This window comes from Prunus avium, chromosome 1 (genome assembly GCF_965620075.1).
Source record: "Prunus avium chromosome 1, drPruAviu1.hap1.1, whole genome shotgun sequence".
NCBI lineage: Eukaryota > Viridiplantae > Streptophyta > Magnoliopsida > Rosales > Rosaceae > Prunus > Prunus avium.
This window is the reverse complement of record NC_142284.1, coordinates 57,010,981-57,035,475: the sequence shown is the minus strand read 5'-3', so window position 1 is coordinate 57,035,475 and position 24,495 is coordinate 57,010,981. Positions and strand designations below refer to the sequence as shown.

At 36.3% G+C, this 24,495-nt stretch overlaps 3 protein-coding genes and 1 pseudogene across 4 annotated transcripts; all 4 read left to right on the top strand.

The window, feature by feature from the left end:
* The first annotated feature begins 4,674 nt into the window (after positions 1-4,674).
* Positions 4,675-6,522, top strand: LOC110752011 (beta-glucosidase 24 pseudogene; annotated as a pseudogene).
* Positions 6,523-8,254: 1,732 nt separating this feature from the next.
* On the top strand, positions 8,255-12,861 carry LOC110751975 (protein DETOXIFICATION 27-like). Of its 2 annotated transcripts, XM_088247594.1 has the most exons (13): positions 8,724-8,966; positions 9,074-9,151; positions 9,242-9,313; positions 9,432-9,536; positions 9,711-10,042; positions 10,160-10,697; positions 10,790-10,876; positions 10,993-11,049; positions 11,436-11,674; positions 11,774-11,892; positions 12,184-12,270; positions 12,352-12,453; positions 12,559-12,861. In XM_088247594.1, the coding sequence occupies exons 5-12, from the start codon at positions 9,868-9,870 to the stop codon at positions 12,418-12,420; spliced, it is 1,371 nt and encodes a 456-aa protein (XP_088103720.1). In that variant the 5' UTR covers positions 8,724-8,966; positions 9,074-9,151; positions 9,242-9,313; positions 9,432-9,536; positions 9,711-9,867; the 3' UTR covers positions 12,421-12,453; positions 12,559-12,861. The 2 variants fall into 2 exon arrangements, with proteins under 2 accessions (XP_088103722.1, XP_088103720.1); XM_088247596.1 differs by lacking the exons at positions 8,724-8,966; positions 9,074-9,151; positions 9,242-9,313; positions 9,432-9,536 and adding an exon at positions 8,255-8,400 and having other exon boundaries at positions 9,861-10,042; positions 10,156-10,697.
* Positions 12,862-16,017: 3,156 nt separating this feature from the next.
* Positions 16,018-19,760, top strand: LOC110752000 (protein DETOXIFICATION 27-like). Its single transcript, XM_021952574.2, has 8 exons — positions 16,018-16,612; positions 16,756-17,297; positions 17,384-17,470; positions 17,627-17,683; positions 18,353-18,591; positions 18,821-18,939; positions 19,277-19,366; positions 19,509-19,760. The coding sequence occupies exons 1-8, from the start codon at positions 16,322-16,324 to the stop codon at positions 19,584-19,586; spliced, it is 1,503 nt and encodes a 500-aa protein (XP_021808266.1). The 5' UTR covers positions 16,018-16,321; the 3' UTR covers positions 19,587-19,760.
* Positions 19,761-20,760: 1,000 nt separating this feature from the next.
* LOC110751974 (protein DETOXIFICATION 27-like) lies at positions 20,761-24,219 on the top strand. Its single transcript, XM_088247498.1, has 8 exons — positions 20,761-20,994; positions 21,569-22,110; positions 22,478-22,564; positions 22,706-22,762; positions 22,909-23,147; positions 23,525-23,643; positions 23,954-24,043; positions 24,145-24,219. Exons 1-8 carry the CDS (start codon positions 20,890-20,892, stop codon positions 24,217-24,219), a joined length of 1,314 nt encoding a protein of 437 aa, XP_088103624.1. The 5' UTR covers positions 20,761-20,889.
* The last annotated feature ends 276 nt before the right edge of the window (positions 24,220-24,495 follow it).

Genomic DNA, 24,495 nt, shown 5'->3' with positions numbered 1-24,495 from the left:
TGGTTTAGTGGTATTTGTCTCAATTTAGTTTGCTCATATTTCAGATTCGACTCACATAAATGGCGATGATGATGTATATTTGTGAATATATTGACTCATTGTAAAAGTAGTTTATAAATATTTTAATTTGTCAAAAAGAAAGTATACATTTTTATATGTAATTTCATGAAAATATGAATTTACATTTTCCAAATCCTTCCTCTATAATCTATATTGTTCACATTTTTCCAACTATATATTTCTCAACTTCATGAAAAAGAACTGTGCCCATATAAGTCTTTGATTGTGATCAAAATGAAGTTTGCAACAAATTAATCTCATAAAAGTTTTCTTGAGCATCTGTTTGGGAGTACGTCCATATATATTCAACTAAACAAGTTTGCTTTGCTTGCTCCTTTGGTATATCTTCGGTCAACAAATAAAGTCAAGCCCGACAAAACAAGGACATAAAGAGACGTTAAAATATATAGCATATACTCTAAAAAAGACTATAAAGGTGAAGTCCACTTCTGAACTTTGAAGGGAAGGCATAGAGGACATGTAGCACTAGGCTCACATTAACGTAAATCTTAGCCTTAAGTACCTGTTAATGACTTGGTTATGTCCCCAATAGCTAAGTGTTTTTTTACCTTTTTTTTAATTAAAAAAAAGTGTGTTATTTTCTATATTCGACAAAGAAGAGGGTGATAATCGAACTTTAATAACAAGTATAGTAGTTTGTGCGATTCATGAGTTTCTAAATTAGTTCAGGACAATGCTCAAACGTGGCTATAAAACCTAACATTCTTCTTCTCAATAAATATTGAGATCTCAAATTCTTAAGTGTACACGCATTTGTGATCAAAACATCACATCATTGGACTCTTTTTATAAAAAAAAATGAAAGAGACGTATACTTAAACCCACTATTGAATTTATTTAATTACAGCAAGTAGGAGGTTTCGGACATTTTTATATGTATGGGAATAATCATATAATTATGATATTCAACAGCGACTGCTTGGGCCTACTTATGATAGGTTAACATATATCCAGTAATCCACTACTTGTTGAATAATTTTTCTTCTTCTGAGGTTGCCGTTCATGAATGATGGCTTCGCAAGAACTCAAATTATCCCTCAACATCCACATGGCATTAATTGGGGCCAGACTGTCACTATGAGAACAGAAAAAATAATAATAAATAAAACCTACCTACTCTGTTTTTTTTTTTTCTTTGTTTGCTGATAAAAAAGAAAACCACTCTTGCTAAAATTGGGATTGAGTGTTGTAAGAAGACAAAATGAAAAGTAGAGAGAGAGAGAGAAGAAAATAGAGTATATTTCATTGAACTTTTAATTTTATATATCATGTTGGCAAAACCCTTTTTATATAGACTTATAATAAGGAAAGAAAATTAAAAGTCACGAGTTACATGCGTTTGCAAGTTATCACAGATTACTTGCATTTAGTATTGAAAACAAAAGAGAAACAAAGAAAAACCAAAGGTGGAAGGTATGGTGGCTATCTACGTAACATATGCTAAAATAACTAGAAAGCCATTATAGCAAATTACTTAAAAAGTGTTTTCTCCAGTAATATTCTCTATTATAGCAAATTACTTAAAAAGTATTTCTCTCTCCTCCTCTCTAAATTAAAAGTTCATTAAAAAAAATCAAAAAGTAAGAGGTGAAAGAGGGTTTTGAGCCTTGGGAGAGAGAAGAGTAAGAAATGGAGATCCCTCAATTTCTCTTTCCTCCTCTCTAAACGTAGAGAGTCACCAAACTTAAGTAGGAGTTCTCCAAAATAGAGAGCCAGATAGCAAGTCTGCTGAAGTTGTGTTTTGCCTTCATTCTAGCCAAAATGACTAAGGAGCAAAGTATAGCAATTCTGCTGAAGATGCTCTTCAATATGGTAATGCATAAAGTACAATATTAATGTAATATGTGTAAGAATAATGGTGTTGGATGCGCAAAAACTGCCTCTTTAAAATCTTAAAAGAAAAAAAAAGTAATGAGACAAAAACATTAGCTAGCGAATGGATAAACCAAACCAACCAAACCCTTAAACATTGAACGCAAATATCAACCACAATAAAACCAGACATCAGTTCCCAAACAAAAGTGATATCGGGTGGTTTGCCCCTTACATAGTGAATCCTAAATAATACTAAAATACCAACCAAGTACAAAATTAATTTCGAACCAAACAGCTCAAATTAGTTTAACTACACAGAGAAAATGGAATATAAACATAATATTTTTTTTCTTGCGCACCACTACCATGTATATACATCCTTGATATAATTAGTATATAACAACTAACAATCATCGTTGACCCAAAAAAAACAACCAATCATCACCGACCAAAGAAAGACATATAATTTAGAAAAACAAAATAATAAATTGCTCTGAACTGAAGGGACAAACGAAACTTCGATAACGAAGGTGGGAAAAGAAATGTGAAGATATATATGCACCTGATGTTTCCCCTGGATGGGATAAGCCAAGTAATGATCTGACCAAAGTAAATAAAAAACAGGCCAACTAATGATATGACATCCTATACCTTATTTATTTATTTATTCTGCCAACATGCACTAAAATTTTATAACGTACACATTTTAATAACTACATTCACATTAACATATGATGTAATTGCCAATAAGGGTGAACGTCAGTTCGAAATCAATACAATTTAATCAATTTGTATTCGATTCAATACAGATTGGATTGGATTTTTTCAATATGATCTAGTCATATTAAATGTTTAAATCCAATTCCATCGGATCCAATTGATATTAGATTGGATTAGATTGGATGATTGGTTTTGATAATAGAAAAAGACAATAATGAAAAATTAAGAGTGCTGCTAAACGAACCCTAAAATTAACTGAGTACACCCTATGATCTAAGTACACCCTAATATTTTAATTAAAATGTAAAATTAACTAAGTACACCCTATAGAATTACCACAAATACCCCTGGTACACCCTAATACTTGTAGCATTATTTTATAGTTGATTTTCAGCTTGATTTTTTTAATAGTGTTTCTAAATCTTTGACTTTTCATATGGATTTATGCTTCTACTAAAACTGTTGACACTTTTTTGCAATTACAAGTTCTTGCAATCACCACCTCTTTCGTTAAAAACACAATAGGACAAATGTGAAATTAAATACAAAATTATCTCATAACATTTTTTGTGTTGGAAGAAGCCAAATGAGCAAAAAGCCATCATAATTACCCATGCACAAAGCTGAGACAAACGCATGGAGATTTATCCATGGCTCCACACAAAAAAAAAGACATGCTTTTGGTTGTTCCGAGAGGGTCTAGGTAAGTCAGATTGATTTTCATATTCATAAAGAAACTTTGACTTTGACTTTGATTCGGTTTCTTTTCTTATTGCTGATTGGGTAATTAGGATGATAAAAGATTGTTGGAGCATAAACACAAAGAACAGGAAGAAAGAAACAACGAAGACGATTGCAAAAGGTTGGCAACCAAGTAATCCAAGTTGCCAAGAAATAGTTCTGAGAAGAAAGAAGGAAGGCTTCATCTCCTCCAAGCCATTCTGACTCGCGGATCACAAAGATGGGAATCAAGTAATCTCTTGATTAGGGTTGAATATTGTTAATTAGGTGTACTTATTAAAATTATATTTGTTTCATAATTCCATATATCCTTTTTGGTCATTTTATATTAGGGTAAATCAGTAATTCAATATATATTTTTGTAGTAGGGTGTACTCAGTTAATTTTAGGGTTCGTTTAGCAGCACTCAAAATTAAACATAACTCCATTAAATGACTTCAAATATTCATAACATTTTCAATGAAAAATACCTACAAGAGCAAAATAAGCATAAAACTAACTTGATTGGATCCAATCGAATCCATCAAATCTTTGAAACCGATTAAAATTAGATTAGATTGAATTGGATTGCTCGGTTTGAATGGATTAGATTGAATCTTATACACTCCTAATTACCAATCAAATTATAATGGCAGATTTGGCAGCTAATGGAACATATAACTTAGTTAATTAAAGAGATTAGTTTGACCACTAAAATCATTCCGCTCGTTGCTCTTCTGCATTTGCATAACGCAAAGCATTCACAAAGCATCGATCGAAGGATGATTAATAATCGTTTCTACTGATGGCCATGTCAGTTGTAATAAAAAAAAACTATTGTTTTAATTTATTGCTTGATTATGATTAACGATTTTATCGACCATGGTTGACCAGCATGTGCTCTGGGCTGTGGTAAAGTGGATTGTTTGAGGTAGTTACCTAATTTGAGAATGTAGTTCTCAAGCTCCAGCCCAGCCCAATTTGAAACCTAGTTACCGAGAGGCAGAACTTTTATGCTCAACAATTAATTAATAACATGTGGATTGTTTGAGGCCGAAGAAAGATTAACCATGAAATTAAGTGTCCCTTAGTCTTGAAAACCACTCATCAATTTAAGGGTTCATTATATGTATTGCCTAATTTAGTCACCTCCCATGCACACCATGCAGCCCAGCTAACGAAGGATTTCCCAGGACCGCCCACATACCTGCCTCCTATTATAGTGCTGATCCATCGAAAACATGATCTCATTTTGCACAAAAATTGTGGTCTTGTTTCTTGTTAAAGAGGAAGTATCCTTGTTGCTATGTAACAATTGCTTCAAATGGTTGTTTCACAACATTGATCAAAAGTGATGACATTCTCACCACCATTTTTAAGCGTTTCACATGGTATGTGTGCCATTGTTTTGATTGCTTTTTTGTCACAATTAGTTTCTGTGAATGCTGATCTAGAGGAATATTTGCTCAATGCATTGAATCCTAAAGAATTGCAAGTCAAGAGGTCTCACTTCCCTAGAGATTTTGCGTTTGGAGTCTCCACTTCTGCTGCACAAATAGAAGGCTCTACAAAAGAAGGAGGAAGAGGACCAAGTGTTTGGGACCACTTCATTGAGAAAAATCCAGAAATAATATATGACCACTCTAACTTGTTGACAGCCATCGATTCGTATAAACGATACAAGGAAGATGTGAAGGCTGTGAAGGACCTCGGAGTCGATTCGTACAGATTCTCCATCTCCTGGACTAGGATTCTTCCTAACGGAACCTTGAGTGGAGGAATAAACCAAGAGGGTATTGATTACTACAATAACCTGATTGATGAAGTAATCAAAAATGGCCTCACACCCTATGTGACCATATACCACTTTGATGCACCACAAGCCTTGGAGGACAAGTATGGAGGCTTCTTGAATCGCTCAATTGTGAACGATTTCAAGGACTATTGTGAAATTTGTTTTAAAACATTTGGAGATAGGGTCAAGAATTGGATTACAATCAATGAACCGTATATTATCGCAGAAATGGGGTATGATAGCGGGGTTGCTCCACCCGGGAGGTGTTCTGTACCATCCTTATTTCCATGTACAAGTGGGAATTCTTCTACTGAGCCTTACATTGTGACCCATAACCTTCTTCTTGCGCATGCCACAGCGGTTAAGCTCTACAGAGAAAAGTTTCAAGAAAATCAAGGTGGTCAAATTGGAATTAGTCTTGTAGGGCAATATGCTGAGCCTCATTCAGAATCACTCCTAGACAGAGCAGCAGCAAAAAGAGTTTTGGACTTTCAACTTGGATGGTACATGGAACCATTGGTGTCGGGCGAATATCCAGAGAGTATGAGAGTTTTGGTGAAGGAAAGGCTACCCAAATTCACCAAGGAAGAGAAGAAATTGATCAAGGGATCCTTTGATTTTATTGGGATCAATTATTATACCGCAAGGTATGCTAAACACGACCCAATAAGTCCAAACAAGGCAATGTGCTACCGCAACGATGCTTTGGCTTTGTCATTGGTTGAAAATATAGATGGAGATCAAATTGGTCCTCTGGCTAAAGGAAGCTTCATGATCTATAGTTATCCACAAGGTTTGGAGAAACTTTTGGTGTTCATGAAGCAAAACTACCAAAACCCTAAGATTTACATTTCTGAAAACGGAATTAGTGAGGTGGAGGAAGAGGAGAATGGGCTTGATGGAGCACTAAGGGATCCTCATAGAATTCAAAGTGTTCTTAGGCATTTATTCTGGATCAACAAGGCAATGGAGAAGGGTGTGAATGTAAAGGGGTATTTTTATTGGACCCCATTTGATAATTTTGAATGGGGGATGGGTTATACTCAAAAGTTCGGGCTTTATTACGTTGACCACAAAGACAATCTCAAACGCATTCCCAAACAGTCTGCTAAGTGGCTCCCTATATTCCTAAATGGTGAAGATGAACTTCAGCTTAGACACGAATTGACAAATATCTTGAGCACAATCTTATAGGTGTGCATATCAAACTCATTGCATTCGTCGGATTATAATACGTTAATTCAACGGCTGGGATTCTTTTTGGCAGGTCTCACCTTGTAGAATTATAGTTATTACTTGCTTTCCCATTTGTGGACGGTTTCTTGTACAAAACTGTACATAGATCACAATAATGTAATTGCGTATGAAACATCTTTTACTAATTTACTATTCTCTCCTCACGCGCTTCCGCGTATGCGAGAGGCTTTTTTAAAATAAAATAAATTTTATTTTAGAATTAAAAAAGATAATGGGTAGTTGTGTTCCATAAAAATAGGCAATTATCTGATTTTTCTTTTAATTTTAATTTTTTTAAATATGAAAAAGTGTGAATTTACCATATTATCCTCATTTAATTAATAATTTTAATTCTTAGGGCCAGTTTGGCATTGCTGTGCTGTGAAAATAATCGCTGTCAAATTTGCTGTGAGAGAAATCAACTGTGAGAGAAAGCAGTTTGGCGTTTGGTAAATTTTTTGTTAAAAGTGTTGTTGGTATTGATTTCCTCATAATTAGAAAATGATTGTGGCATAATCATTAAACTCAGCGCCTCTTCAAAACTGATTCCTGCATAATCAGAAAATGAAAGCACCTCATTAACTGCTTTCCCTTATAGCTTTCTCTCACAGCAATTTTTAACAATAAGTGATTTTCTCACAGTTTACCAAACGGGCTGGACTTCCCAAAATTTTTAAAAAATCACTTATAACCCCAAATAAGCAATGCCAAATGGGCACTGGGCCAGTTTGGCATTGCTGTGCTGTGAAAATAATCGTTGTTAGATTTGCTGTGAGAGAAATCAGCTGTAAGAGAAAGCAGTTTGGCGTTTGGTAAATTTTTTGTTAAAAGTGTTGTTGATATTGATTTCAACAAAATTAGAAAATAATTGTTGCATAATCATTAAACCCATCTCCTCTTCGAAACTGATTTCTGCATAATCAGAAAATGACAGCACCTCATTAGCTGCTTTCCCTTATAGCTTTCTCTCACAGCAATTTTTAACAATAAGTGATTTTCTCACAGTTTACCAAACGGGTTGGGCTTCCCAAATTTTTTTTAAAATCACTTATCACCCCAAATAAGCAATGCCAAACGGGCACTTAATGTTTGCTTTAACCAAAGGACATTTTTTGGTATTTTGAATGTTTCACCATTCTCTGTTTTTTTGCTTTATATATATAGATTTGCTTAGACGTTTATATATGCCCTTGGACTTTATGCATTTTAATATTTTATTGTCTAACATTTGATAAGTAACTTTTAATAATTTTCATTAAACTTATGTGTTGAATTGAATTTTTATTGACCATTTACCCTGATCTTTAGGTGGCTCTGCCACTGAGTAAATAATATGCAATCAATCCATTATATTTTTGTGCTGATAGTGTTGAAGATGTGATGGAGTTTTGGGTGTTATGTTAGGTCTTTTATCGAACAGCTTCTGTGCAACTTATGGGGCGCACCACCAAGAAACAAGGACCTCCAAACCTGTTGGTGGCTCCGCCACTGATGTTAGGTCTTCCTTTTCCGTGAGATGTGAGACATGCAATAATTTAAAACACATGCATGGCATGACAGGTGGGATGCTCTCTAGTTAAATAATTAAGGACTGGATATTTTAAACTCATGAAAGCAACACTACCTAACTCTAGTGTAGCCTCACTATTCCCTCCTTAATTATCATATATTATATGATCACTTTAATCCAAGGTATATAATTATTATCTTTTTCAATACTTGATACATGTTTATGAACATAATTATGGTTCCACAAATACACAATAAAGAATTAACTATGCATGTTAGGCTAATTGATTATTAATTTTTATATATTAGCACATGTGGATTAGGCAAGTTAACCATCGTTTAATTAATCTAACACGTGGCATAACTTAATGGGTCGGCTACGTTAAGGGAGAGGAGCACCCTCCGAAAAAAGAGGGTCCCGACAATGAGAGCAGAGAGAGATGGAGAGGAGCACCCTCTCACTCTGTTACTCTCTCCCCACCAACGCCAGCAAGAAGAAGCAGAAGAAGACGGCAATCTGATCAAACGGACACAGGGGCGGACCGACGTTGGGACAAGAGGGGTCATACGCCCCCTTGGAAGGCTGGAAATTTGGGAAGGGAATCCATGAAAGCCCCCTTGGACTGCTGGTAGAAGCCCCCTTGTATGCACACCAACTGCTTGATGGAAGTCCCAGGCGAAACCTCCTCTGCTGCTGCGCAGCTGGGCTGCGCGTCATTTTTTTTTTCAAAATGAGCCTTGCCAAACGACGTCGTTTGGTCCAGGCTCAGTCAAATTTTTTTAATTGACCTGGCCTCAAAACGACGTCGTTTTGGGCCAGGTTTTTTTTAAAAAAAAAAGGAACAGCAGCTCTCTTACCCGATCCCTCTGCTGCACAGCACCTCTCCAAACCCTTCATTCCCCCAATTTCACAGCTCCAAGTCCAACCCTATCAAACCCTCACATTAGACAATGTTGGAATGTTGGAAAGGAGGTCCTTGGCCATGCTTCGAAAGTGGTGCTTACAAAGGATACCTCCACGATTGTTGGTGATGGAAGTACCCAGGAAGCTGTTAACAAGCGAGTTGCCCAAATTAAGAACCTTATTGAGGTGAAACCCTCTTTCTCACCTTCACATCCACAATTGCTTACAGAAGTTGTTTGTAATTCTTTGTTGTCATAGTCTTATAGCCTTAATAAGTTAAACTATATATGCAGGCGGCAGAGCAGGACTATGAAAGAGAAAAACTTAATGAAAGGATTGCAAAACTATCCGGTGGTGTTGCTGTAATTCAGGTTGGTTTCTAAATACTTGTAGATGATTTGGATTACAATGTAGTACCAATGGGAATTCATTTGTATTAACTTTTTCTTGAATGTTCGAAGGTTGGAGCACAAACTGAGACAGAGCTGAAAGAAAAGAAACTGAGAGTCGAAGATGCTCTGAATGCAACAAAGGTAAAACAATTCACAACACTCAATCTTTGTAAATTATATCCCTGTTAAGTTTTGTTTCATCTGGTCTTTTGCACATTAAAGAAACCAGCAGAAATTTAAAAAAATTGTAATTGTCCAGGCAGTTGTTGAGGAAGGTATTGTTGTTGGAGGTGGATGCACCCTTCTGAGGTTGGCATCAAAGGTTGATGCAATCAAGGATACTCTTGATAATGATGAAGAAAAGGTAACTTATCTATTGCTTATTGAACTCCCTCAATCTTTTGAGTTTTGTCAACAGAAGATTCTGACAATGGCAGAAATTTTATTGATTATTGGATATGCAGGATATATATATATTTTTTTTTTACTTTAGATTTATTTGGTCTGCTCAAGGCTCGAACCATATGGTAAATTACAGGTTGGAGCAGATATAGTTAAAAGAGCTCTTAGTTACCCCCTGAAGTTAATTGCCAAGAATGCTGGTGTAAATGGAAGTGTCGTCAGTGAGAAAAATTTTGGAACTTTTACACTAAGCCCCCTTGGCCACATAATCCTGGATCCGCCACTGAACGGACATGGCTGGAGTCAAAGAGGCTATGGCAAGTAGCAGCCCCGTCCATCTTCAGCCGCATTGCCCTGTTCTCCGTCACCGTCATCACCCAGTCCTTCGCCGGCCACCTCAGTGGCCTCGACCTCGCCGCCATCTCCATCGTCAACACCGTCATCATCGCCATCACCTTCGGGTTCATGGTAACGCCACTTAATGCTACAAATGTAAAATATCAGAACCCAATTTCGCATTTTTGTTTGTTTAAATATGTTTTGCTTTGTTGGGTTTGTTGGGTTTGTTGGGTTTTGTCTAGCTAGGCATGGCAAGTGCGCTTGAGACATTGTGCGGCCAGGCCTATGGCGCTAAGCAGTACCATATGTTGGGCATATACTTGCAGCGTTCTTGGGTAGTTTTGTTTCTCTGCTCTTTGTTGCTATTGCCCTTGTTTGTGTTCGCTACGCCATTGTTGAAGCTCATGGGACAGTCGGAGGCGGTGGCCGAGCGGACTGGTTTGGTGGCGTTGTGGTCGATTCCGTTTCACTTGAGCTTCCCATTTCAGCTGACCTTGCAGAGATTCTTGCAGAGCCAGCTGAAGATGGGGGTAATAGCTTGGGTGTGTGGAGGGGTTTTGGCACTCCATGTGTTTGTGAGTTGGTTTTTTGTATACAAGCTGGGGATTGGGATCGTGGGGACTACTCTTACCATTGGTTTTGCTTGGTGGGCATCGGTTGTGGCATTTTTTGCATACACTGTTTCTGGTGGATGCTCTGAAACTTGGACTGGTTTTTCAACTCAAGCGTTTTTTGGGCTCTGGGATTTCTTTAAGCTGTCTCTGGCTTCTGGGGTCATGCTCTTGTATGTGTTCTCTCTCTCTCTCTCTCTCTCTCTCTCTCTCTATATGCAGGTAATAACTGGTTGAATTTAAATATATGCATGCTATGTTTCAGGTTGGAGAATTTCTATTATAGAGTTTTGGTGATAGTTTCTGGATATTTCAACAATACTGAGGTTGCAGTTGATGCCCTTTCCATCTGGTTAGTGTTTCTAACTTTCTATAACGTGCTTCAAATTATTTTTTTATTGTTTAAATCAATATACAATACTAATTGTGTATTACTTTTCTGTAAATTCCATTATTCTCTTTTTGCAGCATGACTATCTATGCTTGGGAATCCATGATTCCGCTGGGATTTTTGGCGGCAACTGGGTATGTTACTGGTTGTAAGTCTCTTTGGACTTGGGATTTAGTTAAAAGCTATGGAAGTGGATGAGATGGATCTGTGTGTACTTTTCTGTGGTCTGCATTTGGCCTCATAATATTTTGAATGTTCCAGATAGGATTTACTGCCTTTCACTTTACACTTTCGGAACAAGAGTATCAAGCAAATAATGTTATACATGAAGTTTTTCTTAGCAACTCTGACACTACACTGGTACTTTCCTGATTGATAATGTCATTATGATCTACTAAAAGAACCTTTATGATTATCAGAACAGTTATATTAGAATATAAACCTGCATATTTACATGTTTCTTTTACATATTATTGCACCCATGCAAGAAATCTAAATTACTTTTCCCTTATTGTTCCAGAGTGCGCGTAGCAAATGAACTTGGTGCTGGCAATACAAAAGCTGCAAAATTTGCAACCACTGTTGCAGTCTTAACCTCCCTAGCTGTGGGACTTCTATTGTGGTTAATAATTATAGCCTTTAATGAGAAGCTTGCAATGATCTTTACCTCAAGTAGTCCTGTTATCACAATGGTCAATGACTTATCAGTCTTGTTGGCATTTACCATTCTCCTTAATTGCATTCAACCAGTGCTCTCAGGTGAGAAACTAGAAAGAAGCAGTATATATAGATTTCCGTGGTTTGAAATTCATGTCTAGTCTCTGACCGAAGCATTTGTGGTCGTATGTTGCTCTACAGGCGTAGCAGTCGGATCTGGTTGGCAAGCAATAGTAGCTACTATAAATATAGGTAGCTACTACCTTGTAGGAGTTCCTGTTGGTGTTGTTTTGGGGTGGTTGCTGTTGTTTGGTTTTAAGGTATATACCTATCCTGAACATACTACCGCATTTGGACATATGTGTTGATTTGAGTATCTGAAGAGTCACACATGCTTCAGATTTTCAATTATCATGGTTTTAATTAAATTGTAGAAAGTTAGAAATGTACATGGTGGCTCATTATTGTTGAATAAACTGCAATTATGGCATGTTTTAACTGCATAGTTAAGTTTAAGTGAGAAATTTCTCACTTGTTGCTCCAAATGTTACGCAAAATTGAGAATCTAATCTGATTTATTGATCTTGCATGTGGTTTAAACGAATAAGTAGGGATTGTGGACTGGAATGATCAGTGGAACTGTGGTTCAGACCTTGATATTAGTCATTATCACCATGAGATTGGATTGGGAAAAAGAGGTAATATATAGTTCAAATGGTGATACTGTGAAAGACAGTCCTTTTGGCACTTTCTATGTAATTGAACTTTTGTTTGAACAGGCACAGAGAGCTCAAATTCAAATAGCAAAGGAGGCAACTTCCAAACCAGTGATCTCAGCTCAACAGTAATCGTTTGCCGCTTTTCCATTCAAACTTCAAAGTGTTAGTGATTTCTTTGTCCAACTATCTCATGTCTAATTTGAATTATAAAATGATAGTTTCAATCAATTTAGACTTGGAGACTGATATGCAATTTCTGATTATCAGGTAATGAGAAGTGACAATAGTGCCACAGGTATCAGAATATGATGGTTGCCTGATTATCTCTAGTGAGCTGGTACAGAACAAGAGTTACGACATGACATGGATATAGCTGTTAGACAGACGTTATCTGCAAGTTTGAATTCAAAGTCCTTATCTGTTTTGTGATATAATTATCTTTTTGATTTTCAAATGTATAGATTAATTCCCATGTAAATAGGGATTTTCATGTAATCGTTTGTAACTGTTAACCTTGAAATATCAAAATAAATACAGCTGCACCATTATGTTGATGGTATGCAAAGCTCACCACTCTTCTCTTGAGCATACTATTGTTTTACAATAGCAATACCACAAATTTCGTCAGTGTTGAACAGAGATATTAAATGAACATAGATTGGTAATTGTTGGCTCCAGTTTTGCTGGAGGTCTCTTCTGCTTTCTTTGGCTGGTTTCCATTGCCTTCCAGTGGTTTGAAGGCTTCTGCCACTTGCTGCTATTGGCTTCCTCTGCTTTTTGCTAGTATGCCTATGTTGCTTCGTTGTTAGTCTGATTGTGAGTTGTTGATGTCATATGGCTCAGGTTTCTTTTTGCTATTAGTTTGTTTCTCCTGGCCTTTGATGCTGGTGTTGGCCTTCTTGTGTTGGGCCTGTTGCCTTGCTTGTATGCATTTTCTCTTTTGGCTAGCCCAATTTCTACCTGGTGGTGGTTGTTGTTTTCTTTCTTTTACTGAATTTACTTATTATCATAATTTTATAATAAAACAAATTAGTTTTACCTTGTACATGGATTCAAATATTTATAATTGTGTTGGTGTTTCTTTCCTTAATTAAAGAAGGGAGCTGTTTACTGGCATTCCAAACCTTTCTAACCCAAAAAAATTGAAAGAAAGAGAACCAATTCTATCAGTCTTGTTTGGCTAATGAACTTGAAGCTTTCTTTTGGCCAAAGTTAGAAAGGGGAGGGAAGAAATTCGCACACATGGATATTATTGGGACTTGAACGTCAGGATTACTTGGAAGCACACCAACCAGTCAATCCAACTAACACACCTACTTTATATTGTGTACCTGCCACCCAAACTCTGGATATGAGCTGCTTAATTAATGTGATATAAATTGCATGGCTGATGGCCTACCCTATCAAGTATCAAGTACGTCGTCATCACCTTTCTTTGTATATTTGAAGAAGAAATAACGTTCTTTCATTCAATTTCCCTTGCCTGTCTTCAACCTGACCAAGACATTTCATTCATTTCCAAGTCTTTATTTTGGACTCGTGGTGAACTGATTCCCATCAGAAAATAAAACAAGAAGAAAGCTTCAAACAAGTGTGAGAAATAAATACCAAATAAAGTGGCTGAGAATGTAACACATATGAGGGCTTGAACAAAACCCCAACTAACAGTCAAAGAGACATATATGGAGTTAAAAGGAGTGGAATGAAAAATATATTTTTTGGAATTTAGGGTTGTTTTTTGTGAACAAAATGTGTGCACGTCTTCCTATTCTCTACCACGGTTGTTGTAGCACATTCCATTGAATCCCCTACCCTACACGCAGTCAATTGCCCCAGATCAACTTACCCTTTTTGTGGAGCCCTCCTTGATTGACTAAGCTATTGAATATTCGTTTATGAAAATCATTCAAACCCAATTTTCATCAATTTGATAATTAATTAACATTATACCTATGGAATGACCTTATGATCTTGAAAATCGCCAACTATAGGCTCATAACCCTAGGGCAGAAGAAGCCTATTAATTCTTATATCGTTTGTAGTTTGATCAACGTAACTTGATTAAGGGCCAGTTTGGCATTGCTGTGCTGTGAAAATAATCGCTGTTAGATTTGCTGTGAGAGAAATCAGCTGTAAGAGAAAGCAGTTTGGCGTTTGGTAAATTTTTTGTTAAAAGTGTTGTTGATATTGATTTCAACAAAATCAGAAAATAATTGTTGCATAATCATTAAACCCAACGCCTATTTGAAACTGATTTCTGCATAATCAGAAAATGACAGCACCTCATTAGCTGCTTTCCCTTATAGCTTTCTCTCACAGCAATTTTTAACAATAAGTGATTTTCTCACAGTTTACCAAAAGGGTTGTGCTTCTCAAAATTTTTAAAAAATCACTTATCACCCCAAATAAGCAATGCCAAACGGGCACTAAATACCCTGAACTTCTAAACTTTGAAAGTTCATTGGTTACCTTATTAAGAGGGATTTTGACTTTTGAACCAAAAATTAAAAAGAAATACACACAATAGAAATAGGAATTAGTTTTAGAAAAATCATAAGATGATCTTTCAATCTCCAGTAGTAACTTTTTTTACTTCTTCTCATACTGAACATATGAATTCCTTTTATATATTTTTTAGATGTTCAGTGTAGTTATGGAAGACCGATAATGTACGAATTTCCATGACTTAAGGAGTCTTTTTCGATATTTGTCCTTTAGTTGCACTACGTAAGCATATACGTTTGTAATCTGCCAATGTAAAGAACAATTATTGACACCATCGACAAGGTCATTTACAACACAGAAACATCCAACTACCTGTCAAAGTCGCCAATGCCAATGATGCCACGAGCTTCAATTCCAGTTCCAGTAACATGAAATGAAAAAAGATTACATTCTTGTCAACACCATAGTTCTTTCTGGCCAAAGATAACTGAGACTTTAGTAACTTGTTTTCCTGAAATCTCATAGCTAGCTTGGAAAGGAGATGAGTGAAAGGTAGGATCCTAGATTCAACACGAGGGCAAATAAATTTTTGAACTCCAACTTCTTAAATTATCACAAAAATCCAACTATATACGAGACTGAAATAATTTCCTTGTCCTCATATTAATCAACTTTGGCAGTTGGATCATTTATGGCAATCGTCCTTGTCCTTATATTAGATCAACATTCTTAAGCTCTTTACCCGCAAATCGTCCTGGTCCTTAAAAAAAAACTAGTACCTATTTTGGCTTCTAATCTTGCTTTGCTTGCTATAGTTTGTCACGCAAGTTTGATTAAAAATTAAAATATTCACGACATAATCAGTTAAAACATCATTTCGATTTAGTGATTGACAACATATTTAGTTAGTTTCTATTGTCGTAGTCAGTTACATAGGGTTATTTGAGGGACACGTTGTAGGCCTATTTTGTATTCCAATTCAATGATATGAATTGTCAAATTTTCAATCTACGATCAAGAATCATCGATCCCTGGAAATATTTAAACAAGTCAAAAAACAATAAAACATTTAATTGTGGTCAAATAAATAAACGAACAAAGAGTAAATATTAAAATAAGTTTGGTGATAATCAAATATAGTTAAATAGTTTTCTAAATATTGCTAAACAGTGTGTGGCTCAGATCATCTTCAATAAGCCCTCAATGAAAGCCCACAATTATATTATACAAGACTGAAAATGATATATCAATTTCTTTAGACCTCTCCTGGTCGTCACACACGTAGATAGCTGCAGGTTCTTTTTGTTTTTTACAGCTCGCCAATTTTTCAAACAAGAATTCAATTTGGTTGGCAATAACTTCATTGAGAAAGAATTGGCCAACCCTAGTCTCTAGCCCCACAAGCCTGTGATCTCAAACCCCCCTATTCTTTCACTCTTTTGTTATGTACCCCTATGTAACAATTCTCTCTTAACTACACTCTTTTGGTCTTCAAATGTCACCAAAACCCAAGCTCTCAATCTCTCTCATAGACTGAGGCAGCAGCAGGCCAATAATTATAGACTCTTTCTTTCTTGTTTCTCTAATGGCAAGCAGCAAAGACAGGGACGAAAACGATGACCTTACCCTATCCCTTTTGCCAGAACCATTGCCCCAAAATGGTGCTCATGAGAACAAAAATGAGAGCCTTTCAATAAGGGTTTGGACAGAGACCAAGAAGCTATGGCAAATCGTGGGTCCTGCCATCTTCAGCAGGCTCGCTTCTTACACCATGAACGTCATTACGCAAGCCTTCGCTGGCCACCTCGGTGAGGTCCAATTGGCTTCCATTTCCATTGCCAACACTGTCATCGTCGGCTTCAATTTTGGGCTATTGGTACGTAATTAATGTATAAAACACTTTTTGTACAAATTTTGGGCTTCAATTTTGGAAATGCGTGATAACTGGCTAGAGAACATTACCCGGAATTTGAGTTTGTGATCTCTAACTGTTCTACAATTTGCTTATGTGCCCATTAGTTAGGAATGGCAAGCGCATTAGAAACCCTTTGTGGGCAGGCCTTTGGAGCCAAAAGGTACCACATGCTTGGGATATACTTGCAAAGGTCATGGATTGTGCTGTTCCTCTGCTGCCTTCTCCTTACGCCTGTTTACATATTTGCAACTCCAATTCTGAAGCTGCTGGGGCAGGCAGATGACGTGGCAGAGCTGTCGGGGGTGGTGGCTCTGTGGCTCCTTCCCCTGCACTTCAGCTTTGCGTTTCAGTTCCCATTGCAGAGGTTCTTGCAGTGCCAGCTTAAGAACATTGTTATTGCTTGGGTTTCTTTAGTGGGTTTATTGGTTAATGCATTGGTGAGTTGGCTTTTCATCTATGTGTTGGATTATGGGGTTGTTGGTGCTGCCATTGCTTTGGATATTTCCTGGTGGTTTTTGGTTTTTGGGCTCTATGTGTATGCTGCTTGCGGTTGGTGCCCTCAGACTTGGACTGGTTTCTCTATGCAAGCCTTTTCTGGGCTCTGGGAATTTACCAAACTTTCTGCTGCTTCTGGTGTTATGCTCTGGTACACGTATTTTCTATTTTCAGTCTTTTTATTTTGTTGGGTTTTTGCTGATTTTCTGTGGGTGGTGTTCTATTTTATTTATGCAGCTTGGAGAATTGGTATTACAGAATTCTGATATTGATGACTGGAAACTTGAAAAATGCAACTATTGCAGTGGATGCCTTGTCAGTTTGGTACGAGATTCTATGTTTCACATTTTAAAAGTCTTTTTTTTTAATTTGCTTTAAGACAAGTTTAATTAATTAAAATATAGGATTTAATAATCACTGGTTTAGCTAATCCCTTTTCCATTACTGTATGACTTATGACTACTGGACTTTATCATGCAGCATGACTATTAATGGATGGGAGCTCATGATTCCTCTAGCCTTCTTTGCTGGAACAGGGTACCATTTCTTAACCCTCTTTCTAACTTTCTCACTTTTATAATAAAACTAATCATTTAGATAAACCTAAAATTATATTAACAGGGTACCATTACTTTTCATGTAAAATTATGAGGTAGCTAGCAAATGCTTGTTGATAATCTTATCACTTTCGTATTAAAATGGGTAGCTAGCAAATGCTGGTACCTTATGAGAGTTAGAGAGCAGCCTTGGCAAGTGTAGTTTTAGAGAGAGAGAGAGAGAGGTTTGATTGTTAGGTAGGTTCTCAAACCTCCCTTTCGAGTCAAATTACTTGAATATATGCACCAATATAATGAAAACAAAAGCACTCTTTTTTATTATTTATTTTTTTTAGGACATTTCCTATTGAGAGGGGCGATAGCATACTAAACTCACACACACTAAACGAATGCTAGGACCCAGAACCCTGCCTGAGGGAGTAATTACTCCAAACCACTACACTAGTGGGTCCTTTGCCAAAAAAAAAAAGTAAAAAAAGAAAGAAAAGAAAGTACTCTTTTCATGTGCTGCTTTTTTCTTACTGCAGCCAAAAAGCTTGAAAAACCCAACATGAAAACAACTTCTTTGTCGCCCAAAAGGCATTAAAGTTTTTAATGCTCTTTTGTACTCTATGGCAATGTGGTGTAATTCTTGTGATGAAACTCACAGGGTAAGGGTGGCAAATGAGCTAGGAGCTGGAAACTGGAAGGGAGCAAAATTTGCAACAAAGGTTTCTGTGGTAGAATCCACCGTGATTGGTGTCTTTTTTTGTGTACTTATAATGGCATTCCACGACAAAATCGCATACATATTCACCTCCAGTAGTGCTGTCCTCGAAGCAGTTGATGAGATGGCTTATCTCTTGGCCATCACAATTCTACTTAATAGCGTTCAACCTGTTTTATCAGGTTCGTTTTTCACACTAATAATTTGTAACACATTTATAAACCATCTTTTTAGCCGTTATTCTAATAGAAATGTTATCCACCAATGTAAGTGTGTCTCGCTTCTATTAGAAAAGTGGTTGTACATATTTCATATTTTAGCAATGAACTTGAACAATAATTTTGCTCTAGGGGACTGTATAATTTACTGATTACATTTCTCACTCGGGTTTCATGGGTTTACAATCTACAGGAGTAGCTGTGGGCTCGGGATGGCAAGCTTGGGTGGCATATATAAATCTTTTCTGCTACTACATAGTTGGGCTCCCACTTGGGTTTTTAATGGGATGGGTCTTCAACTTGAGTATTGGGGTAAGTTTTGCTCATATATATCTCTCCCTGCATCTACACTTTACTGTTATGTGTATGTAACTTCTTTTTGTCTATTTCTCCCTGTGTTTTTATTTCTCTCGTCATGTTATGTGATAAAATCCGTAATAGGGAAGTTTTAGTCCTTTATAGTACCGAAAATCCGCTGATTGTATCAATTCTATCATCATATTAGCTGGTTTTGTCACATGGTGGAGACAAATGTTGTCACATTGTTAGCATTGAAAGTTTTTTTTTTTTTTTTTTTGTATTTTCCACCCAACATTGTTAGGATTAATGACATTATCTTGACATTTCTTGTTCAATTTATGTAAAACAGGGTATTTGGGGTGGGATGATCTTTGGCGGGACTGGTCTTCAAACATTGATATTGGCCATCATCACAATAAGACGTGATTGGGAAAAAGAGGTACGATTGATATTGAACACAATAATTATACTTCTATCTTTTGAATTGTGGTATGGTCACCCTCCTTGTCGGTCATTTATCGCATTTTCCACGTTCAAACTCGTGCTCATACAAACACAAAATTGGTGCTTGATTTTTGCAGGCTGAGAAAGCCAACCAGCGTGTATTGCAGTGGTCAACCCCTAAAACAGACAATCAATCAGAAGAACAAGTACATTAGCTGCAAACTTAGGAATTTTTCATGTGTGTGTACTTCTGAGGGTCCATTATTTTTCACTTGAATTCTGAGGCTACTTTTTCAACCACTGAAATAAGAAAAAACAAAACAAAACAAAACAAGATAGAGAGGTGATGCGGTTACTTGATTATTTAGTGCAAATTGCAATTTATTTTACTCCGTTATATAATTGAATGATAACTAAACTCTGCAATATAAAATCATTTGAGTTATAAATCCATTATTGCACAGATACTTTAAAAGTACACGTTTTAAATGTTAGAAGGAACCAAAGTGAAGATCTGTTAAAGTACCCATAACTAAACTAATCTTAAAAGAGACGTTTAGCTCATTAATGAGACGAGCCCAACTGCTCTTTTAGGAAGAAGAACGCTTCTTCCGTTTATCCTTCGCTCTGTAATAATAAGTCTCTATTGTTGATAACTGGAAGAACACTTCCTACTGACTGAATCCTCTCAATTTGCTTACAATGAACGGCTTCAAACAAAGGTGCGCAACTCATGAGATTCAAACAAAGGTGTGAATTTATTTTGGGTTAATTAATTTGAAGTTCGGGGATACTATACATATGTAAATATCTGACCTTTTGGTTATTCATATATTTTGATTCACTTTGTACCGCACTTGTTCTTTCTTAAAGGACGGACGTGTTGAGAAAATCTTATTTATACTCAATTTTATACATAGTTGTCCTCAATTATTGATACGGTTGATTATTTAGAGTATTGAATGACGATGGTAGGTTTGAAATTCCAAATGTTGAGACTGAAAACATAAAATCTAAGTGGTTAACTAATCTGAGATGAAAAAACCAAAAATCGTATATTTAGGTATGAGATTAATTACACTCCCTAATCAATCTAATTTATGTTTTTTTTTCAAGTATTAGATTACAAATTTTAACAACTTACATAATTTTTCATTCGTTATGTTTTAATAAACGTAGGGGAAATTAGAATAACTACAACACTCATGTGTTAGTAAACACACCAAAAATCAGAAATTGGAATAATTCGAATACCAGTTCTAGGTAAATAAACATCCTATAACTCAAACTCTGACTGATGATTCTACACCATATTGAATGTTCCGAATTTGTTAGGCCATTAGACAATACATTGTTTCTACGCAGGGAAGCATCGACATTGAAGAATCGTCGAGCAGAAACACTAATTATTCAGAAGATGAAGAAAATGAAGAGCTTTCATCAAGAGTGTGGATAGAGTCCAAGAAGCTATGGCGCATAGTAGGTCCTAATATCATCAACCGCTTGGCTGGCTACTCCATGACCGTCATTACCCAAGCCTTTGCTGGCCACCTTGGCAACGTTGAACTTGCTTCCATTTCCATTGCCACCAATATCATTGTTGGCTTCGGTTTTGCTCTCTTGGTAATTATAGATTTAGTTTAGCATACCTCAATCTCTCAACTCACTCTAAAATATACTTGGTTGATTTTCACTCTTGACATTTTGCATGTATCTTTGCTAGGCTAATTACATTGGTCTAGGGTTTTCAGTCGATTGCAATTTTGGTGTTCAATTTGGCCATATGTGACAAATAAGAGAAGAGAGACAAATATATAGATATAGCCGCCTTACACCCTGTAAACTGACAAAGAAGTGGGGAACAAGAGTCGAACTTAGGATCACTTGCAAAGAAAAGCTCTGATACCATGTTAGACAATCACCATCCCCAAAAGTTTAAGCTGTCAGAGAATGGACATGGACCAACAATGTATACCAAACTTACAAAAATATGATATTGGCCAAATTGAAATTTCAAAAGAAAAATTGTAAGGAGACATTCTTCCTAAGAAATAAACCACAATGTACAAATACTTTTCATTTTATATGTTTAATGAGTCATTTCTATGTCAAACTATAATTAATGCGTCATTTTATATGTTTTCATTTCTATATTAATGACTCTTTTCATTTTTGTTTTGTTTTGACAATCAATTAGTTAGGAATGGCAAGCGCCCTAGAGACGCTATGTGGGCAGGCCTTTGGGGCTAAAAGGTACCACATGTTGGGGACGTACATGCAAAGGTCATGGATTGTGCTGTTCTTCTGCTGCATTCTCCTATTGCCTGTGTACATATTCGCCTCCCCGATTCTAAAACTAATGGGACAGTCCGATGATGTGGCAGAGCAGTCCGGCGTGGTGGCTCTGTGGCTTATACCCTTGCAATTCAGCTATGCGTTTCAGTTCCCATTGCAGAGGTTCTTGCAGAGCCAGCTCAAGAACTTAGTGACATTGTGGTTTTCCTTGGCGGTTTTGGTGCTTCATGCAGTAACGAGTTGGGTTTTGGTGTATGAGTTGGAATTTGGGGCTGTGGGTGCGGCCATGGCCCTGGATATTTCATGGTGGGTTTGGGGGATCGGCCTGTTTTGGTATGTTTCGTCTGGTAGGTGTCCGCAGAGTTGGGCTGGTTTCTCCATGCAGGCCTTTTCTGGGCTTTGGGAATTTGTCAAATTTTCTGCTGCTTCTGGGTTCATGCGCTGGTATTGAATCTTTCCTTTGCTTGATTTTTTATTTTTTAAGAATTTTTTATAATTTTTATGTATAAATTTATGTAGATTTTTAGCTATATTATTCTTTAAGAAAAGATGGTTTATTAACCAATTTTTTGAAGATTCCAACTAAACCCTCTAACTTTAAGATAGTTTAGTTTAAATTTAAATAAATTGAGGGTAGGTACTTGAGAAAATTAATGTTGATACAACTATAAGATGTATATTAATTTCTAGTTATATTATGGATACGAATGTCAATACAAACTTCTTTTGTGGACACCAATATCCAATGTCCATTGATCTTTTTTTTAGTATGTACATATATATCCATAATGCTACCTTCTGATTTCTGCAGCTTGGAATTCTGGAGCTATAGAATCCTAATTCTAATGACTGGATCCTCGGAGAAAGCAACTCTTGCTGTGGATGCCTTGACAATTTGGTACAAGACCTAACCTTCGGGACTGTATATATATATTATTTATTTATTTATATTGCTTGAATTTATCTTTTAAAATCCACACCTAATTAGGTTTAAGTTTTTAACTTTTCCTTCTGATATTGCTTGGATTACATTTTGCAGCATGACTATAAGTGGGTGGGAGCTCATGATTCATTGGGCCTTCTTGGTTGGAACAGGGTACCATATTTTTTTGACCTCTTTCCACTATTTATCTTCTTCTAAAAAATACGTACTTATGCATGTTATAGGCGTATTACATGTTAATTCTTTCTAATTAATTTTTTAGCAGCCTTCTGAAAATCTTGTCATGATGAAATTCACAGAGTAAGAGTGGCGAATGAGTTGGGAGCTGGAAACTGGAAGGCAACTAAATTTGCAGCCAAGGTTTCAATGGCAGAATCTGTCATCATCGGTTTATGCGTATGTGTAATTACTATCATACTCCATGAAAAGTTTGCATACATATTCACATCCAGCACTGATGTCATCCAAGAAGTTGGTCAGATGTCGTATCTCTTGGCAATGGCAATTCTACTTAACAGTATTCAACCCGTCCTGACAGGTTAATTTTGAGAATTCATGAAGCTCCTAATTAACAACAAATTAGTCCTAGTATAACCTTAATATTGGTTCTACGAGGTGCTAGTAATTTACCCAAATTTTTTTAAAAAGCATTTCTACTCATAACTGTTTTAAAGTTTAATTGCAAATACAAGTGCTTCGTAAAAAACTTGAAAATGCACATACCATTGTCCAAAATGACTAATAAAGATTTTTGTAATCCAAGAATACTTTAAACTTTTTTCTGTGAAACGATGTTAGAAGTGTTTTTGGTTATTTGAAATCGTTTTATCCCTTCTGAAATCACTGTCAAACATAACATTGGTGTGTTTTTTCCCTTCTATTAAATCAGTAAAACAATTGTCTTTGTGTTCACAGGAATAGTTGTGGGCACAGGATTGCAAGCATGGGTTGCATACATAAATCTTTTCTGCTATTATATTATTGGGCTCCCACTTGCATTTGTAATGGGATGGATCCGCCACTTGGGTGTTTCGGTACATTTCGCTATGTTTCTCTTTGTTATTGCGCCAATTAAGAGCATCTCCAATAGATTAGCTAAACTCTTTCTAGGTCTGTTCTTTTATACTCAAATTCACCAAAAAAAAAAAAAGAAAAAAAAAATCATCCAACATGCTAGCTATCCATAAGTAGAATTTAGTTTTCTGAATAATGATTCAGTCTTATTAAAAAAAAATTAAATGTTCAAAGTTAGTAAAAACTAGAGAGTATCATCGAAGTAGAATTATTAAAGCGGCTAGTTATATTTAAATAATTGATTAGCTTGTGCAAATTATTATAAAACAGGGTATATGGGGTGGGATGATCTTTGGTGGAACTGCTGTGCAAACGGTGATTTTGGCCATCGTGCTAATACGACATGATTGGGAAAAGGAGGTATAAGAATTTGTATTTACTTCTCCTTATTCTGAATGCTTGCTAGCCCAACTGTAGTTATTCTCCTATCCAATATTTATACTGTTGGATCGATTTTGCAGGCTCAGAAGGCTAGCCAGCGTGCAAAGAAGTGGTCAACGCCTAACCCTGACAATCAAATAGAGGAACATAAATAGAACAAAAATACATGAGCGTTAAATCGAAATAATTTTTTATAATTTTGATATAATCTGCAGGTTCAAATTTTGTAATCATATTCTAAGTAGTTTTCAATTCTTCCAGTGTGCCTCAGCTCCAATTGAATTTCTCATCAACTTGGCCTTATAAAGCAACTACATTTGTTAATGGCCCATACCATCATCATGGTGAGCCGAGCCTATCTCAAATCACCACATGGCCATGGATGGCTACGTTAAACGTACACCTACCTGAGCGAACGGGATGTCTCGGGT

Bases quoted from the DNA above. Each gene is read 5' to 3' on its own strand.
- LOC110751975 (XM_088247596.1), top strand. From the start codon at position 8,301: ATGAGAGCAGAGAGAGATGGAGAGGAGCACCCTCTCACTCTGTTACTC. The intron at 8,401-9,860 runs AACGGACACAGG...GATCCGCCACTG, and splicing joins AGAAGACGGCAATCTGATCA to AACGGACATGGCTGGAGTCA. The intron at 11,050-11,435 runs GTATGTTACTGG...TTATTGTTCCAG, and splicing joins GGATTTTTGGCGGCAACTGG to AGTGCGCGTAGCAAATGAAC.
- LOC110752000 (XM_021952574.2), top strand. From the start codon at position 16,322: ATGGCAAGCAGCAAAGACAGGGACGAAAACGATGACCTTACCCTATCC. The intron at 18,592-18,820 runs GTTCGTTTTTCA...TACAATCTACAG, and splicing joins CGTTCAACCTGTTTTATCAG to GAGTAGCTGTGGGCTCGGGA. The intron at 19,367-19,508 runs GTACGATTGATA...TGATTTTTGCAG, and splicing joins GACGTGATTGGGAAAAAGAG to GCTGAGAAAGCCAACCAGCG.
- LOC110751974 (XM_088247498.1), top strand. From the start codon at position 20,890: ATGACCGTCATTACCCAAGCCTTTGCTGGCCACCTTGGCAACGTTGAA. The intron at 20,995-21,568 runs GTAATTATAGAT...ACAATCAATTAG, and splicing joins GCTTCGGTTTTGCTCTCTTG to TTAGGAATGGCAAGCGCCCT. The intron at 22,763-22,908 runs GTACCATATTTT...TGAAATTCACAG, and splicing joins GCCTTCTTGGTTGGAACAGG to AGTAAGAGTGGCGAATGAGT.